General features: G+C 38.7%; 1 protein-coding gene across 12 annotated transcripts in view; it reads right to left on the reverse strand.

Moving 5' to 3' along the window:
• Positions 1-19636, reverse strand: part of LOC148650843 (histone deacetylase 9-like) — a 180461-nt gene that overhangs the window by 39726 nt on the left and 121099 nt on the right. For all 12 annotated transcript variants that reach the window (XM_088600425.1, XM_088600421.1, XM_088600416.1 and 9 more), the window contains 5 exons: positions 12256-12433; positions 11053-11186; positions 8705-8825; positions 3895-3944; positions 103-210 (listed from right to left, as the gene is read on the reverse strand). In XM_088600425.1, coding sequence (XP_088456551.1) covers positions 103-210; positions 3895-3944; positions 8705-8825; positions 11053-11186; positions 12256-12433 — 591 coding nt within the window. The remainder of the gene's footprint in view (positions 1-102; positions 211-3894; positions 3945-8704; positions 8826-11052; positions 11187-12255; positions 12434-19636) is intronic.

The raw sequence follows: 19636 nt of genomic DNA on the forward strand, positions 1-19636 counted from the left end.
TGCGCTCTCCCAGCGCCCGCAGGCCCCTCTTTCTTCGCTCACTTTGGTCTCTTTGTCTGCACTTCCTCCACCCTTCCCACACACGCTGCCGCCAGACCTCACCTTCAGCTCTCGGGAGGCTACCCTGGAAGCCAGCTCGATGACACAGCCCACGGCCACGCGTGCGCCGCTGGGTGAGTGGAGCTCGTTCCAAATGGTGTCACTGTCCACCTGAGCAAACAGTCGGCAGAAGAAGAAGGAGAGGGAGAGGGAGAGAGAAAAGAGAAACAAATCTGTGAGGGAGGGCTGGCAGGGTGACAGCCAATGTACAATAACATTAGTCTTCCGTCTTGGCCCAGCTGAGTGAGCCTTCTGGACGCGACTTTCCTTCAGGTTTTTTTTTTTTTTTTTTTTTACACAGAACGTCTCCAATGGAAACACATTCCTGTCATGCCTCGCTGCCATTCCCTGTTTAGATTTCTCATTACAAACAGCATTACACGCATGGGCCGGATCTGGTCTAGTTACAGGCCTGGTAGACGCTAAGCCACAGTAGTAGATTTGATATGGGCTAGGGACCTTGGCGTACAGCTAAGCCCCGTCAACTGCCAGAAGGGGAAAAAATGCATTTCAGACTTTGCTAAGAAAGCAAATTCAGCAAATCATCACAGCTCAGGTATCCCAATATCACTGTGTATACATAAGACATCATAGCCACCAAAATGAAGCTAGATTTTATTACATAGAAGAGCTAGAAGATTGGCCACGAGATAACACAACTTATTAACGTTTTTTTTTTGTACTTTGCAAAAGAGCAATCATTTCCTCCCTTCCTTTTATTGAAGCTGTGATTTTTTTTCATTTTAAATTTCTTTTACTGTTGGCTCAGAAATCTATCCAGTCCTCCTGCAAAACATGACAATCACAATCTTTCTCAAGAAATAAAAGTGCCACGTTTGCTGTTTCTAAGGGATTATGTGTCAGAATTCCTACAGAAGACAAGAAAGTAACCACAGCTTTCTGGCTTTCTTATGAGGGCAATGATCCCAGCAGGGAAATACCAGTTATTGTTTCTTGAGTAATTATTAATTAACACTCTGCATTTACTCCAAGTGGCATGCAATCATATTTCTCCTGATATTGCATTATCTGCTCAGTTGTGTTATTCTGTTCTGACTTCTGGCAAACAGTACTAGCCTTGTTTCTGCAACAGAAAGCTTGAAAGATATTGAAACCAGGATACACAAGAAGGAAAAGGCTAGTTTTACTATAAGATTTGACAGATACCAAAAAACAAACAAACAATACAGCCTATTTTTAAATTTAAAAATTGACTACAAAACTTGTTTACATCTGTTGTTCTGTTACAAGAATGATTATTGAAGGCCAAATATTATAAATACATTTTTAAATAAATTATTTCATGTGAATACCAACTGCATTTATGTATGTACTATCATGGCAGCCTTTTTTTTTTCTTTTAGTTATGTTTTTAAAATAAGATAAGTGCGTTCTGTAATTTTATTTATAGTTTTAGGTATTAAAACTCGTAGCAGAACATAATTGTCTGTCGTATTACAAAGGTGCAGAATTATTTACCTTGTAAATTATTCACTCTTGAAAACTACAAATTCTTAACACATCAGGGAGTTGAAAAAAACCCAGTACTATTGTGTTGTATTCACTGAGGTCAAAGTAATGTGAAATGTAGAAATATGTATATGGTTACTTTACGGCTTTACAAAATTTGGAGCCTATAGCTGTTCCAATAGTGGGCTAAATGCGAGATCCGCTCTGTCTTTAAAGCCATGTTCTTTTAGGACATGATAATATGGAAACCTACTGTATTTACCTCTATTCTGTTTGGAAGACATTCAGAATACTAGAGAAGAAATGTCTTTTTCCTCCACTTGTACTGTAGTGATCCAGAAAAAAAAGCTCTTCAAATTACACACCCTGAACTAGGGATTTATGAGTGCAGAGTGGGTAAGTCTCAAAAGGAGGCAAGAGTTTTATGGAAAGCAGGGTCCTACTTTTGTATTCTTTTTATATCCTTTGCCAAATGATCTGGGCTGGCCTGTCCTCTTTACTTTTGCACTTGACAACATAGCTCGATCCAAGATCTCCTGAACGCTAGAAGAAAATGCCTGTCATTGGGCAGCTTTGATTAATGAGATCATCTTATATGAACCAGGGAATCACCTATAAACGCTAACAGACTCCACCTGGCAGAACGCCGAGTATTAGAGTAATCCAAGTGCAAACAGTGCAAACCCTGGGCTGAGCCAGCAGTGCACAGGATTGCCGATGCCGATGTCTCAGATTTAGCTGCTGGATAGAAATATATAGTAATCCTTGTCGCCATCAAAGAAAATGATGATTGAGCCAGCTACCACACAAAGTCAAACAGTGACTCATCGTCTGTGAGCAACACAAACGTTTTTTGCACATTTTCTGGAAAATCCCAAATGAAGTTATAGGTGAAACACTGAATAATGAGAGCGCATTCTTGTTACCAACCTGGTTTGCTACGGTTTTGTTTTTTATTTGATTACTAAGTGTACAGTTTTAATTCAGCTTATCTTTGTCTCACACGCTCAGATTACACAAGCAGCCCAAAATAAATACATTAATATTGAATTGTTATGAAAGGACAGATGACAACAATTAAAATCTAGATACTGTGTTTGAATAAAAAAAAGTCCTTTGATAAACTAAGTTTAACTCAGTTTAAGTATGTTAGTCTTTGTGGAGAAGCAAGAGAAACGGTTGGATATTTAAGACCTGGAAAATATAAGTTTGAATTTGATAAAATTCTCCTGAAGAAATGTGAACCTCTTTAACAAAGTTCTTGTGCGCAGAGTAAGCCACTTTCAGATTCAATGGTGTCGAATCCCAAAATCTGTGCCAGGACTTTTAACTGAAGGAAACTGGCAGGGAAAGCAAGGCATGTTAAGAGATGACATCTTGTCACATTGTTCCGTGTTTATACTTCTCGGGGATAAAAACGGAATTCTTGTCCATGATGAAGGTGTAATTCCTTCTATGTCTGCAAGGCCTCTCTCTCTCCTCGGGCAGAGAATGAAACCCAAACTTATATAAAATCATATCCTGTTTGCAGAAATTATATTCCCTCTGCTACTTTGCTAATCCAGCCGCAGAAACCCCTGCACAGCTAGGAAGCCCATTCCTCTTCTAAACAAATGTCATCAGACCCTTTTATGCTTTTATGACCCTGTCAAAAAATAATATTGACTGCCAATAGTGATGTGATATGAACTCTCTCCTCTGGGCCGTAGAGAAAGGAGCTAGCAATCTGTTATCAATTTTGCTAAGCCTGTCCAGGGAATTGCTCACTCCTTCTCCTTCCAAGAAATAAACGACAACAAACGCAGCCAGAGCTTTTGAAGCCATAGAGATGATGACGACATTATCATAAAAGCCTGCTCTTCTCTGTTTTTGTGGTTCTCTTGCCTATTGAAAGAGACTTGCACGAACACAAAAAAAAAAGAAGGCTGAAAAATGATTTCAAGATTTTGCTAATTTCTTTGTTCCGCAGATCAGGGTCAGGAGGAGCAGGGGAGCTGTTTCTATATTTAGTCATAGGATCTGTATGAGTCCGAGCCATAAAAGAAATTCAATAGGCAAATAACATTCCGTTTGCCTCTAATCAAATTCCCACAACCAAGGGCTTTTCTCTGAGAGAATTATGTGGAGTAGTATGATTCCCACAATTATGGACGATCATTCAGTATTTTGTAAGTTTTTATTACAAATGTGCATCCCCTCTATATTAGTGCGCTTCAGCACATGTCTCTTTCCACTTACTATAATAAAGACCAGCTAATAAATGATTTCTGCAACCACCTCTTACATCTTAATTACATTTTTTATCTTTAGTTATCTGTTACTTACCCCCAGTCCTCCACAAGGCAGCACAGTAAAGTTTTTCTGGGGTGATGAACCTAAATGTAAAAAGAACCAAAGTTGAATCTTAGCATTATAGGAAATAGGACGTGCAGTTTACGAACTGGAATATGTTAACTGCAGCATAAATCTTCTGTATCAGTCTAGTTATGTGCCCCAGTGTAAACATTAGTAGAGGATAATTACCGTATGAATGGAAGGATTGGAAAAGCTCAAAAGCAAAAAGAAAGGAGAACAGAAAAAAACATTCCAGATGAGTTCTGAAATGAAGGGACGTGTGAAGGACATGAATATCGGTGAATGGAGAAAATGACAATGAAATTAATCTCTGAGAGCTGGGGGAAAGGTGTGAACCCAGTTTAAGGTACATTTGATTTCTGACTGCTTTCTGGAGCAGGAGCAATCATGCTTTGTCTCGGAGAGATCTTTGATCCTCTTTGCTCTGACATGTTCCCTAAAACAGTTGGCCGGTCTCTTTCCTGTTCTGCTGATAGTCCCCCCTTTTTACCTCTTCAGCCCATAATTACACTGACCTTTCGGTCTGTGTCCCACACAGGAATTCCAGGACTACGACTGCTGAAAGTCCAAGTGTGTGCCTTAAACTTACATTCACCGAGCTGGCTCTCAAAGACAGACACCTTTCCTTCTGAATCTCTCCCTTGTTCCCAGATTTCTACCGCCCACAGTTCTCCTGGAATTCGTCTCCTGGGTTTCTCTCTTTCTCAGCTCCCCCTGCTCTCTCTCCGGCTGCTTCATCTGCTCCTCTTTCCTCCCCTTCCCTCCCTCACACACCTGAAGAGGAACCACAGCTGAATCGCTGGTCTTGTTGTTCTTTCTTTTGACTTCTCAGTGCGGAACTAACCTCTGCTTGCTCCTTTGCAGCTCACACTCATGCTGACACAGCTCCCAACTCTAATATAATGTAACACCCAGGGACTGATGAGCGACACGTACCCACAACTCAGTTACACACATGGGGAAAGAGTTATTTCTGACTTTGAATATATAGGAAATCTATTCTAAATTAGATTGGAATTGCTTCCTTTCTAACGTGTTATTTTAAACTTACCTTTTTTATGAAATTAACGGTAAAGGTTCATTTAGGAACATTACAAAGACTGCAAACAAGAGGAGGTCACTCAACCCACATAACTCACTTGATTGCTAATTGACTTAGCTTATTTAATCATTTAGCTTCCACTTTTATCCAAAGCAGCTTATATTTGTTACTCTTAATACAGCTGGCATTTTAATGGGAAGAGTGGAGAATTTCCGTTTGCCTTTGTTATTGCTTCTCAACATTGTTTAGAAGATGTAAATCATGTGTTAATATAAAAACCCACGTATTCTTCATAAACTGTCTCTTCAGGATTATTGTTTCCTAATTTATATTTATATACATTTGGACTTTAATCAAAACCTCCTGAAAATCTGGTTGTACCATATCATACGTTCTGTTTGTATATTATACTACTGTTATTGTCTTTCAAACAATATTCTGATGAGTTATTCAGCAGGACCTACCTTTTCTAAATCCACGCCGACTATCCCTCAGTGTCCTACTGTCACACAGATGATTCCCTTCTAATCCTTCTAATGACCATTTCTGTAACCTTACAAGTAAGAGAAGTACAAATTTTTGTTCGGCTGTTTCCTGACGAACATTTCCGTTAGCCAGTGCGACAGTGGCCTGCAGTTCCTTGGATGTTAATCCAGGGTTCTTTGTAACTCCCTTGATAATTGTCTGTTTTGTTCTTAGAGAGATGTTGGTAGGACAACTGCCTTTGATTAGAGTGACTGTTGTCTTGAACTCTTTGAATTCTGTGTCTGACAGTGAATTGGTGGATCCTCAAATAAAAAGGGTTTTGTAAACCTTTCCAGACCAATAAGCATCAATAACTCTGTATAGTGAAGACCAAACTCTCAGCTTCTAATTTGGATTGAATCTTTTCTGTGCTTCTAGCAGAATATTGTTAAACTGTGACCATCCATTCACTACTGATTTCATATCTGACTAGTATCTTTATACTACTTTTGAAATCTGGCTCTTTTCTTTACGGTCTGCTCTCCGAAATTTTATAAAACTTTTTGTTTTTTTATTTTTGTTATGCGCTTATCGGTATCACATACTACTCCAAAATAAGAAACTGCATGAGTATTATGTGCAATTCCTAACGATGCAAAACCTAACAAATATTTGTTTGGTAGTTTAGTCGATAAATGAATTTATCATTTTGTGGAGTTTGAATCTGGGCCTCAGCCATCTAACTATACTCAACTCTCCGCGTAAAGAAACCTTTCTTTTTCTCCATTATAAATTAATTCCATTTTCCAACTGTAACCTAGTTTGCTAAGTATCTCAAACTGTTGATTTTATTGAGGAAAGTAATGGACCTAAAATGAATCCCTGCAGCACACCACTATAAGTAAATAGAAATGGAAGTCACCCTTTAAAAGTATTGACTGTTAATTAAAGTTCTCATGTGCATAGATTGCTTTGCAGTTACTGTATATACAGTACTGTACTGTAGTTCTTATGAATGCTCTTATCAAAAGATTTCTGGATGTCTAAATATATCATGCTACAGTATGTGATTTTCTTCTATTAAATGTCCTTGTTGTTTGTTCCAAGAATTCTGTTAAGTTAAAAAGGATCTCCCCTCTTAAAATCCAGTTGTTTTAGAAATATTTCTCTGGTTAACTTTCTCAATCACTCCAATAAGCTTACCAGTTACAACCAAATATACCAGTTACCAGATTTACCAGTTTCCATCCTTAGTGAGAGCTGAAGAACCTAAGGGTCTCTGAATGACCTCCCTCAGTTCCTTACGCTTGGCTGTGAAAATATCATCATGCCCCAGTGATTTATTAGGTTTCAGTTGTCCCAGCCTACTTTGTAATTATTCTTCTGTGTCTCTTTCCTGGCAATACAAATATGTTTTTCCAGCTGAGTCAGTAGTTCAGTACACTCTGTTTCTATCTTTGAATGTTTGGCCCCATTTTTAAAGCATCTATAGTGCGCTCCCTTCCTTCTGATTTTCTCCATTAAACCTTTTACAGTAGGTTAGATTTTACTCTGTGCAAATTCTTTAGTTTGGGGATGATTTTGTTCTGAATTTTTAACTTTAAAGTATAACAAACCTTCCTATAGTATGTAGGAATTTATCTGTTTCCAGTTTACCGCTTGTAATTTCTAATTTTTTTCTTCATAGTCTGATTTTCCTAAATATAATATAATACTAACCTGAATGTGTCCTGCCTTAAAGGCTGGGTCAAGTAAGAGAATTTTCACTTGCTGGTGCCTTTACAAACTGGGTTGGGAAGCAATCGTTAACCATTCCAACAATATTATTGTCAGCTTCTCTATCTCCCATCACAATTAGTGTGCAGAAAATTGAAATCTCTTATTAATATAGTGTCACCTTTGCTACATACAGTACGTTCCGAACTCAACTTGCAGCTCATGTTTTCATCGGGGGGTTTATAATACACATCTAATGTTAAGCTCAGGCATTGTCAAGTCTAAATGGTCTGTATACCCTATGCACCTGTCCATTACAGAGTCCTATTATGGTGATGATGATGAAATGACTGTAATTGTAAGCTTTTAATTAATCCACAGAAATTAAAGCTAAACAAATAAATTAAACAATAAAATTCTCAATATGTGTGCCTGATCATGGAATAATATTACGAGAAGTGTAATTCTCAAAACAAATGATCTAGGATGTGGTTTCCTAGTATGTTTTTATTATCATTTGTAAGCCACTGGATGCATTCAGCTTGGATTATTCAAATCTGTTTATGCTCACTGCACAAGCAGCCAAAGCAAACTCTGCATTCCAGGAGCCTGTCCTGAAACTCCAGCCTCCTTGAGAGTAAGGAGATAGTTCACTCTCCCTCTTCTTATCTCTTTAATAGAGTGCAAACCTTTCAGTTTGTGATAAAGAAAAGACTGATAAGGCCTTTTTTTTGTTCCTAAACGTACTTTAGTTTGGTATCCAAACTATTCAGAAGTTAAGGGATACGTAGCTGCTGAATAGTTGATCAATGTCGACTTAGCATTGCTTATGCATAGTAAGTTGCTGTACTGTATATACAAAGATATACTATATTTCAGGTTCATTTTGGCATATACCAGTCTTGCCTATGCCTTTACACTCACATTCTATTATTAGTAATACTTTAGAACACTTAAATCAATTCTATTAAGCTCTGCAGTACTTCATTATGAATTGAACAGTGTTCAAGTAATGACTTCTCCATGTATTACAGGTTCACTTCATGTGGAAGGTAATGATCTGGAATAAATTCGAAAAGAGATGCATGACTCAGGGACGTTACATAAATATTCGGGTGTGAATACCATCTGGTGTGAAGCCTGTAATAAGATAAGATAAGATCACTTTATCAGCCATATACAATTTCTTGTATTAGGAATTTGTCTTTTCACATACCCCAGCTTGCTCTCCATGAGACACACAGACAGGGAGAGAAGCTTGGGATCAGAAATGGGTTGGCCATTTATATGGCACACCTGGAGCAGTTGGAGTTAAGGCCCTTGCTCAGGGGCCCAACAGAGTAGGATTCCTCTGCCGGCCGCAGGATTCGAACCGGCAACCTTCCAGCCACAGGCGCAGATCCTTAGTCACAGGGCCACTGCACCGCCCCGTCATAATCTAATCTGTTATGAATATGGAGTCATTATATTTGCGTGTTAGCCTAATGGATCATATATATGTACAGTATGTATTTAGCAGATGTTTTTATCCAAAACAACTTTAATTTCAGCTCAGACCTAGAAGCTTCTTGGTGTCCAGCTTCTGCCGGTTCAAAGGGTTGGTGCCGTATAACAACGAATGACGCTCTGAGTGAACCAGCTGGATTTCTTCAAGGCTGGCTTTTCGACCCCGGACACGCTGATAGAAGAAAAAAAAATGCATAAGAACAAATCCAGGCATTTTGGGAAATTTCAATACTATTTTTTTAATTCATGAAGTGGAGTTAAACATATTTTGATGTGTTTGACTCCACAGGTAGATGAACATAGAATGGGAATATGTCATTAAATAGCATTAATATTTAATGTACATGCAGTTTATAATGTTGTGTTTTTTCAATGCACAATTCTCTCATTTTCACACCTTTATCTGTTTACTTTATATCACATAGGCGTCCACTCACTTTGTGAACACTCTTTCATCATACAACTTAATCCAAGTATTTAAGTAACTGACCCAGGGGACCAACCACCTTGTACTTATAACAGGGGATTTTTAAAACCTTTTTTTGTAGGGACTATGTATTAGTGACAGCAGTATGAAGACCAGTGTCAGTCGTTTGCATTAGCAAGAATAAACAGACTATAGCATTAACATGTCAAGCTATTGAACAAGGTAAAATTATTTCACTCTCAAATTATGGGTTTTCTGAGGTTTTCAATGAAAGTATGTACTTCAGCTATTTAATGAACATAAAATGGATTCATTACTATTACGTAATCTGTGTAAAACTTACAGGTGAATGTGCCATTTTTCCCTTTACTGTTAAAGTAAAGTTTTAGAAAATATTTTCTTTTAAGGAAATTGGCAGTAGAATGGATATAACAGGTGTTGACACAACTTTCAGCTTCACTTTTGACTATGGAAAGAAAAGAGATTCAAACATGAATAAGAACAAATCCCAGCTAGGTTCTGGCTCAGAGTCCTGAAAGTTAGAGTAGAGTACACACTGCACATAGCTATACACATAGCTGTACAGTACGTTACCAAATATTTAAAGTGCCCTGCAAAGGTATTCAGATCTTTCATATGGTGTCCCATTTTGTCAAATACAAAATGATTTTTTAAACTTAATATTTTATTCAGAACCTGAATGCTCAGACAGAAGACTTCTAAGGTTAAGATGTTACAGTAAATGTAGGAAAACCCTGAAGAGTAAAACAAGGACTATGTTGATTGCAGAAGTATTCAGACCCCTGAACGCAATATGTAGTGGAAGCACCTACAGTAACTGTTAGCTGCAATTAAAGCCACAAGCCCCTTAAAGTCTTTTTAGACATTCACTTGTTTTATTCTTAAGCCATTCCAGTGTAGTCACAAGCAGGTTTTCTAAAATTTACTAGAACGTTGCTCCCTCTAAGTTCCCATTAGTCTTGACAAACTTCCCAGTCCCTGCTGATGAGAAGCAGAACTATAACATAATTCTGCCACCCCCGTGTTTGACAGTAGGGATGGTGTTGACTGAGTGATGCATTATGTTGGTTTTGAGTCAGATGTAACGCTTTGAATGTAGACCAAAACGTTCTAATTTTGTCCTGTCTGACCTGACAAAACCTTTTGCCACATGTTTGCAGTATCACTTATGTGCTTTGTTACAAACCCCATATGGGATTTGAGATGTTTTTTTTTAAAGTTCCATACAAACTTTCTTTGTGGAGTAACTGTGATACTGTTGGGGATTTTTTCTCCCATCTCAACCACTGAGCTCTGAATCTCTTTCAAAGTCCCCATTGGCTGCACAGTGGCAACCCTAAACACTTTCCTCCGAACCCAGCTGTTTAGTTTGGCCTGATCTACTCAGTGTCTCAGTACCTTCCACTTCTTGAAGATTGACTTCACCTTGCTCAAAGAGATGTTAATGGTCTCTGAAATGTTTTTACTGTATACCCTCCCCCTGATCTATGCCTTCATATGAATTTACTCCTTAACCATTTTGAAATCTCCTTGGTCTTCATGGCTGAATATTTGCCATAGCACATTTGAACTATTATTAATGATTAAACACAGAGGCCACTCACCTAAGCCCATTTAAAGTAATTTTGTGCACCTTAAATAATTTAGGTTAGCCACAGTAAAGAGTTGGAATACTTATAATCATACTTATTATATACTTATCCTTGAATACGTCTAAATACTTTGCTTTGAATGTGTGGAGTAAATTGAATTCTTAACACATATTAATTGCTGCTTTAAAGTGTCATGACTGCAAGCCTTAAAGTGTCTAAATGTGAAATGTGTGAGAGTGTCCGAATACTTTTGCAAGGCATTGTTAGAAGTCCTGCAAGTCTCTGAGCTTCACTTTCCCTGACCCCTGAGTGAATTACTCAGATGTCGAGACTGGAGGACCTGGGAGGAACTCCTCTACCTGGCAGTAGTTGATCAGGCCTGTCTCCTGCAGCCGCGACCAGATGCTCTGTATCCTTCCTCCATGCTCAGGGTGATCGGTGTAGTTTCCACAGATGCACTGGTGTTTCAGCATTAAAGCATCATACGCAATCCCTGCGATTCCGAGACAGAAGCTTCCATTAAGACTCACATTCTAAATTAAGATTCGGTGCTCACTTACAGTTACTTATAAATGAGTTTATAACGAAAGTTCGAGAGGGATGACCACAACCAATTTCAATGACCCGGTCGTCAGTAATTCGTAATCAAACCTGACATCATTTCCTCACACTATGCAGACAGCATGTGATCCCCTTCTCTGTCTTGTACAGTATCTGTGCTTGTGTCTCCCACCTCCCCCTCATGTCCACCTCTGCACATTGCTGTTGCTCACTCCTCACTCTGGATCAGCCAAGCGGGACAAGCCAGATTTCTGACTAAAATACCCCAGAACCTTTTCAGGACACTTAATTTGTGGGTGTGATTATTCCTAGTGAAGTCAGTTTTATTAATTGCTCATGTTAATCCTATGTGTTTTTATGCTAGAAGGTAACATTACCGTACTGATACCAACAACAATTACAGTCAGAGTCTGATTAATATTAATGGGGTAATTAATGAGGCCATTTAGGGTTTTATTCTCTCTTTCGTCTCCTTAATTGTTCAGATAACCAAACTGAACAGACATAAGTGAGAAATCTGAAGCCAAGGAAAACTCATAAAAAATGGGTTAGTAATATGTATTCACTCATTTTTAAGAGAGCCCATTTGTGACTGAAATCACCAAAGCGCCATGACACCCGAAACACAGAAACCCACGTCTGCAGTCATCCAGAGCATTTTGTAGCAGCTTTTTTTTTTTACAGAAATAATAATGCGAAGAATGTAAGATACTCAGCTCATGCCGCCCAAAGGCTGGCCTTAGGAAATTCTCTACATGGAAAAAAGAACACCTGTTTGCAAGACACTTCCACGAGTTCCTTCCATAATTTATGATTATTCAGGGTGGATTATCAACAGCCGATAAGAGGTGGTCGTGCCAGCTGAACTTCAAAATGCGAACTGTAGTGAGCGTTATATCTAATGTGCAGCTATTCGCGGTATTCGGTGCATTTAAATCAGAAGATCCTTCTTGAATGCAGCGGTTGCCCTGCCTGTCAGAAACACCCCCTGGGAGCCTTACCAGTAGAAGAGGCGTGCGTGACAGTCTGGTCAGGTGACAGGCCCAGTAGAGGAGAGGCAGCAGGAGACGCCTGGGCTCGGGAAGCAGGCCGATGTTGGTCTGATCCCGTCACGACGGCCGTTGCCGCCTGCGCCTGGTACCGTCGGAGCTGGTGGACGCGTTGGTGCTCCAGGAGTTGCTGTTGCCACGGAAACAGCACAGTAGGGAGACGTGAGAGGCTCAGGCGAAAACGCTCGGAGGAACATGTCAACAAATTAAGTTCATTAGGTCAGAACCATAATAAACAGTGTGAAAGAAATCCTGAGGCAGGCCCTATAAATCCATTCAACAGATGTTTTCACACTGTCACTCACGGTCTGATTACCCTGTTCCAGCTCCTGGGCTGACAGTAACTGGCCTATCATTTCTCACTCCCAGAGTGGGACACTGGGTTACGTTCAAAGGGAAGCTGTCCAGAAAGAAGCACATTTCTCCGGTCAACAGCATTCTCTGACCGCCAGATCCACACCTCAGCACAACCCACTCTCCTCTTTTTTCCTCAGGCAATTTCAGGAATATCTTTAAATACAGATTTTAATAAGTGCCTTAAAGTGTAGACAGAGGGAATTACAGGTCCAGCAGAAAAACGCCGAATCCCTGTCTGTTCTCGGTCACCTTCTTGGCCTGGAGACTTTGAAGAATATAAGAAGAGGAGTACGTGTGGCCCAGCCAGCCTGTTCGGATACCTCGGCAACTTGCATTTGTGGTCATTATTACAGTGGCAATCAGAGAGAAGTATCTTGCTCAAGGGTACAATAGCAGTTAACCACACAGTATTCAAACCAACAGTCTTCCAGATAAGTTTTTAGAGCCCTAACCACTAATCAACACTGTTATCTAAACAGAGTCCTGAGAGAAAGCTTCATATTAGCAGTTTGTTGGTAGTACTGTATATCATTTTGTGTAATCAAGTACACTTGAAGATTTACAGGCTACTCACAGCATTTAATTGACATTTTCTCTCTCGCTTTTTTACCATGTAAAGGGTGTTTCCCTTTGCGGACAGAAAACCCCACATCTTTGCTTTGTAACGTCTGATGCAGCTTCATCTTGCTTTTAAGCAGCAAGGAACTTTAAACTTTGTGACTTAAACTAACGTAAAGGTATGCATTTCTAAAAACACGGTGTGTTTTCCAATGATAGTTCTGCATTTGTGCTGTGCAGAGGTAATAGGCAGACTGACAGACCCTCGTGAAAATCACACAACAAACATGCAAAATCCAGTATACCAGTGAGAATGTTTCAATCATAAGAAAATTAGATTGGTAATTACACAACTTAGTTGAACCAAGAACTGGGATTTTACCCTTTACACTCACCCTTCTCCTTTATTTTTACTTATTATTTCTGTCTCTATTAGTAGTGCTATTATTATCGTTGCTCTTACTTTATTAAGAGAGGTGAAAAGTCTACTGTATATAACTTGCTCCCTGTGATGCAATCTTCACAAAAAAGAAATTGTAGGAACAGACTTCCAGAAGGAAATTGTATCTTAACAAATGCCTAATAAAATCATCAGAACATGTTCTGCAAGTTTTCCTACTGTAATTACAGTATCAACTGCATCCCATTCAAGACTGATATTTTAATTACTTTAAAATAATAATTCTTTTGGTTAGCTTATGCATTTTATCTGGGATACATTAGAATTATGGACTGTAGTGTTCCCCTCCCTTAGAGATAAAGACTTTCTTTGTGGTTAAAGTTCTTTTCCCGAAGAAAATCCCTTATGCAGCTGAGTCCTTGAGTATTCTGAGTTAAAATTTCTGTTAAATACTTCAGATTTAATTAAGCAATTTGTCTTAGCGGACCATACTCTCAATAGCTCTCTCTTTCACACACACACATAGTTACGCAATGCCTTGTACTGTTCTTTTGATCATTTTAAAATCATGTCAGCAATTATTACAATATGTGATGAAATACTTCTTGTAAAAAAAACATTTTTTGTAATTGGATACATCGAGACATATATATAAAATATGCCTAGTCCTTTAGTAATTCAGTGTAAATCGTGATTATAGAAACAGAGCACCATTAATGTGTGAATCATACTATGGCTATTTCATTGCTTCATTAAATCAGTATTGTAAAACCTCCTTCAAAGACAAGAGGTTATAACATGCTGGATTTCTTGCCTCTTTGCTCAAGAAACATTCCTACAGAAATACATAGTTGAAAAAGGCTGAAAATTGGTTAGTCATATCAATGACACCAACACTGCTGTGGATGTCTCTGAGATTGAAGTGATACACACTTAAAGCTGTTAGCTAACTGGTGTGGAGCTACTGTAGGTAAGACAATTGTCATTAAACAAACTTATATATTCTAAGCAGTGTTATTTTCACTTGCAGTATATTTTAAGGTATGTTCAGACAAAAGCTTTTTCGTAATATACTGTAGCTATGGAAAGCAATTTTCTAAACTTGCCCTTGTCTGTTATTGTCTATAATAGTAAGTGTAGATCAAAGTTCAGGACTGACCAAAAAAACCTTCACTTTTGATCGAAATTGCTTCTTTCTGTTTAGACAGGTTTCATTTGATCAAATGCTGGATTCCACAGAACTGCTTTCCTCTTCCTCACCATGATCAAAAACTAACTTAAATTTTGAATATGAATGCCATTCCAGCTCATCAATATCAAGAATGTGCATAATCACCAAATTTGTTCTGTGAAATTGATTTTGGTTTCTTTTGAAAAGGGATCTGTAACGTTTAACCCATATTGTTGAAGAAAATCAATCTTCTGATTAGGATGAAGATAGAGTTTCTGATTAAACTACTTGCAACTGTTGCTAAAATTACTGCAGACATACAGGATCAGTTATGGCAGATTCTTCACATTCCCTCTGACAGGAGATACGCAGCGTATGACATCATAGATAGCCTGTAAAACTGATAACACTGCAGAGAATGAACATAAAAAGCCCATGAGCAGGTTCTTCCTATCCACATTTACAGATATTATTCTTTTCTCAGGAGTAAGAAGGCTGTTAAAGTCCAATATTCATTAAACGCGTTTCTAAGGATCGAATGAAAACTAATGTGCCATTATGAAGAACCAAGGCAAAAATCCAGTTCTCCATTTCCATAGCTTCTGCTGGGATGTGTCATATCTGCTTAATGCACTCTTAAAAAAGAAACTGAATGCTAAGATGAATAAACCTTCTGTACACCCAGCAGCAGTAGCGGACAACGCGAACACTAGATGCATTGGTGGCTATGGCAAAAACATACAGTAATTGTGTTGGTTTTTCATATTGTTTTCTTTGGAGGAAGCACAACAGAATGCGATCCGATACACTGTGATCATATGGGGTCGGTGTGGTTCTTTTGGATACACATCACTGGCGTTTTTGGCAACAAGGGAGACATTTATAACAATGCAGACTTCTTAGTCAAAACCGTTGGCATCATATAAATGAAAAGTCATGAGGAGAAGTACATTTCTGTGAAGTCTTGTTAGTGTCTCCATACACGCGGACAAAGAGCTTTGTGTTCCTGAAAGCTGTGAGATTCATGGGAAGATCAGCATGTACACCTGAGGACCTCATCCGAAGGGTCGGCACCTTCGTCTGCACAGTTTCCCTAGTCACCCTGCTTGATTTGGGAACTGCTCTTCCAGAGGGAAGAGAGCCACCTATTGGTCTACCAAAACCTGGTGTTCCCAGTACTGACCAGGCCCAGATTAATCTGCACCCACAATGGACTACACGTATAATACAGTATGTACTATTATGTTTTATGTATGCATACAGTAATTTAATTTTCTAGCTTTACACTTTTAAGGGCACAAGACATGAAATACAATATGTATAGCTTAATGTGCATCACTGTTTATACGCACTTTATTCGTTTTGTTTAAATAATGTATAACATTTCCCCAAAATATTATGTTTATTTTCTCATTGCTTCGTGTTATGCAATGCTTCTCATTACATGCACAGGATGTGTTAACCGCTGTGCATGACCTTGTGGTTTTCCGAACTGTATCACTTTTTTTTCTAAAAGTAACTCACATGCTCAGAAATCATTTATCTGAAGAGAGACTGTGTATCAGCGTATTTTATCCTGATAGCTGGTGTTTCTGACTGTATAGGGTTCATGACACTTTACAATAAAAATACTTAAGGGTGAAGTCTAAACTCAATGGAACCAATAGTATTCGTTTACTAGTTTACAGAACTTAATATTTACTGGATTGCAGACATGAACAAAATTACAAAACACAGCAAAGTGGCAAAGCAGTTTGTCTGGGGTCCTTTTTGTAAAAATTCCCAGCTCATCCATCCATTACCTACAGCTGCTTCCTGTGAGGGTCATGCTGAGCCAGAGTCTAACCCAGCAGACACAGGGGGTGGCACAGGGGGTGAGGCAGGGGGAGACGCAGGGGGTGACACAGAGGGTGAGGCAGGACTACGCCCTAGATGGAGGCCATTCTACTGCAGGCAGCCCATGCATCTGGACACAGGTACAGTTCAGAGACAACTGCAGCAGAGGATTCTTCGAATGGTATTTTTTTATTCCTTGGGCCTGTTATTTTGCAGGTTTCCTGTTTGCCACCTCCGATGTGTGGATTTTCTTTACTGAAGTTACACAGACAAGCCCCAGTGCATCTTGCCTCTCTGCTCTCCTGTCACGAAGCTCTGCTTTAACTCTGGAGCAGCTGCACAGCTGTCCTTCCTCTGCTCTTGATCTTATGACTTATGACACAGTAAAAAATCATAGAATTTCTCAGGACATTGTCACTTGTAGAGCTGGTTAGTCTTGGCATACTGGAAAATAAATTGCAACAAGCTGACTGTTTTCTGTCACTCATTCACTCATATATACTTATCAATGTCATTTTTTCACTGAGAGAACTATTTCAGTGCCTAGATAGTTTACCAGTAGTTTTTCATCTTTCTTCCTTCTGTCAAATATTTCCATCATCTATATTTCTACATCTGTGTCTCGGATGTCCAATTTCAACAGAAACTTCTTCTCCTTTTTTCGCCCGTGTCTACCTTTGCAAATTTCTAGCAGAGAATCAAGGGGAAAAAATGGTACAGTAGCATGATTATGACCATTTAAAAATTGAAATGATCAGGGTTTGCTGGCCTGAGACAGAGAAAGGCACCCCCCCCTTGATGACAGGCAGCAATGGCAAGAGCCAAGACTATTGACCTCCCTCTGAAGACGAGATGCTGAAAAACAGTATCCCAACCACGCAATGTGGGCAAGAGTGCTTCAACTTTGAAATTTCCCAGAGCTTTTTTTTTTCAAATTTGCTCTCCTATTCTAAAGCCACATTATTCAAGACACACGGAAGACTTGCTTGGAAATTATGTACTGCTGTGTTGTGCTAAATGTGAAAGAGATGATGGTGAGAAGGAGGAGGAAGAGTATGAGGATGATGACTGGCAGTAGCAGTAGGCAGGGAAGCACAGTAGTAGCAGTGATTTTCCAACATGAATCTTGAGGACGACAAAAATGAGCCAGCTGACACATTTGTACGCAGAGGAAAAAAAACGCTTAAAAAAAGGCTTAGGAAAAGTTCAACCTTAAAGCACGAATCAACATCGAATGAAGCTCGAGTTAACCCCCTTCTCTCCAAAAATATAATCTGTTCCCTGAAGCAATGTGCTAAACATCCACCTCTCTCTGACCAGTATGACCTTTGCTCAGACCACAGGCCAGCACAGTGACCAAAGGACAACTAAAGAGTGTTACTAGTAATACTTTACAGCTGTCACGAGAAGGAAGTCTCGAAATAAAAAATGAAGGCATTCAGTCCAAGAGGGACACAAGGCTTGGGCAAGGCCAGGATATTTTGAATCCTAGTTCTAAGGTCAGTGGGAGGCACATAAAGATTAGCGATTAGAGGCATACAATATCAACTAAGTGTTTCTGACTTCTCCGAGAAGTCAGTGCTTTTATGATTGCAGAGCAGAATGAAAAGCTCAGCCCTGGGCTATTTGTATAAGATATTGAGTTAAGCATAACCTATTTAGCTTCAGCATTCCAGAAAATATTCTTGATGTCTGCTTTTCTTTGCAGGAAAAGTAAACAGTATTAAGGAAAAACAGGATTGATTCCAAGAGATAAAAGCCATAATTAAATTTGTCTTAAAGTCAAATGTTATATTCTTTTCTTTTTTCAGAAAAAAGGAGTCCTTTGTTTGTTTAGTTTTGGCTTTTTGTGTGTCACCATTTTATTTAAAAATAAAAAAACAGGAAACATTAATGGTTAGTGGTCCTGTAGTATGTAGACTCCTGATTTGTTTCTTGTGGGAATAAGATTATCTTTTTTTTTTCAATGTAATTTGCAGTTCTGTTTTTTCCCCTTTACATCAAACCTGGAAATAGGATTACAATATATACAAAGATGATGACTATTGATAAAATATGGAATTGTGAAGTGTAACAAAAAATGGTAACTGAAAACATAAATATTTTTTCCATACTGAATATAATATAAACTATACAGATTACCGGCTTCTGACAATCACAGTCATATTTTTGTCATTAGCATTAAAAGTCAGATTGATTTTTATTGAAGTACATAAACAGTAAGTTGAGTAAATTCAGGAACATTATCTTTGATGTTACTGCCTGTAACTCTTGACCTCTTTGGAAATCACTGTGATAAAGAGTCTGGTTTGATGAAAATGTGGATTATATTTGCAGAGAAATACACAATTGCTAGACATAATTATGGGCGATTACAAGGTTTTTAGAAGTCTGCTCACTGTTTTTCGTTGGTACTGTATGAAGTTAGAAGTCCTTTTTTCTCATTTATATTTCAAAACCAATATCATAAACATTTGCCATCTGCTTTCTGAAATGAGGGTCTTAAAATTCAAGTGATACTTTCAGAACTACTGTTATAACTTTAAGGGTAGGTGATCTTACCACTTACTCATAACTTACAAATGCTCATTACTACACAATAAAGAGTCTGAAAATCACAGAAATTAAAGCGAATTATATGAATGAAACAATAGTATCATAAGAAACCTGGTGGATTTAAATAATACTCCAAATTAAGCCATGTTTGTAGACTAGGGTGTATAAGCCCAACGTACAGTATAAGCCATGTTGTAATTTTCCAGTTACATGAGGGTGTGAGCATTCCTAACACTGCCAGGCTGACAGTCAGCACTCAGTGAACCACTAACTACAAGCAGAGCTGACTGGGAGAGTGGAATAGTTTGGCATTGGCTTGCAGTGGAAAGCAAAACCGATGAGCCCAAGGGGGTCATTCATCCCCACACTGCATTCAAGCAACCACACACACTGGTTAGAACCACACATCTGTTCTGACAAGGAAAGGACAGGTCTGCTCTCACAGGCAAGAGGAC

The sequence above is a fragment of the Lepisosteus platostomus genome, chromosome 12 (genome assembly GCF_059453375.1).
Source record: "Lepisosteus platostomus isolate fLepPlt1 chromosome 12, fLepPlt1.hap1, whole genome shotgun sequence".
NCBI classification, from domain to species: domain Eukaryota; kingdom Metazoa; phylum Chordata; class Actinopteri; order Semionotiformes; family Lepisosteidae; genus Lepisosteus; species Lepisosteus platostomus.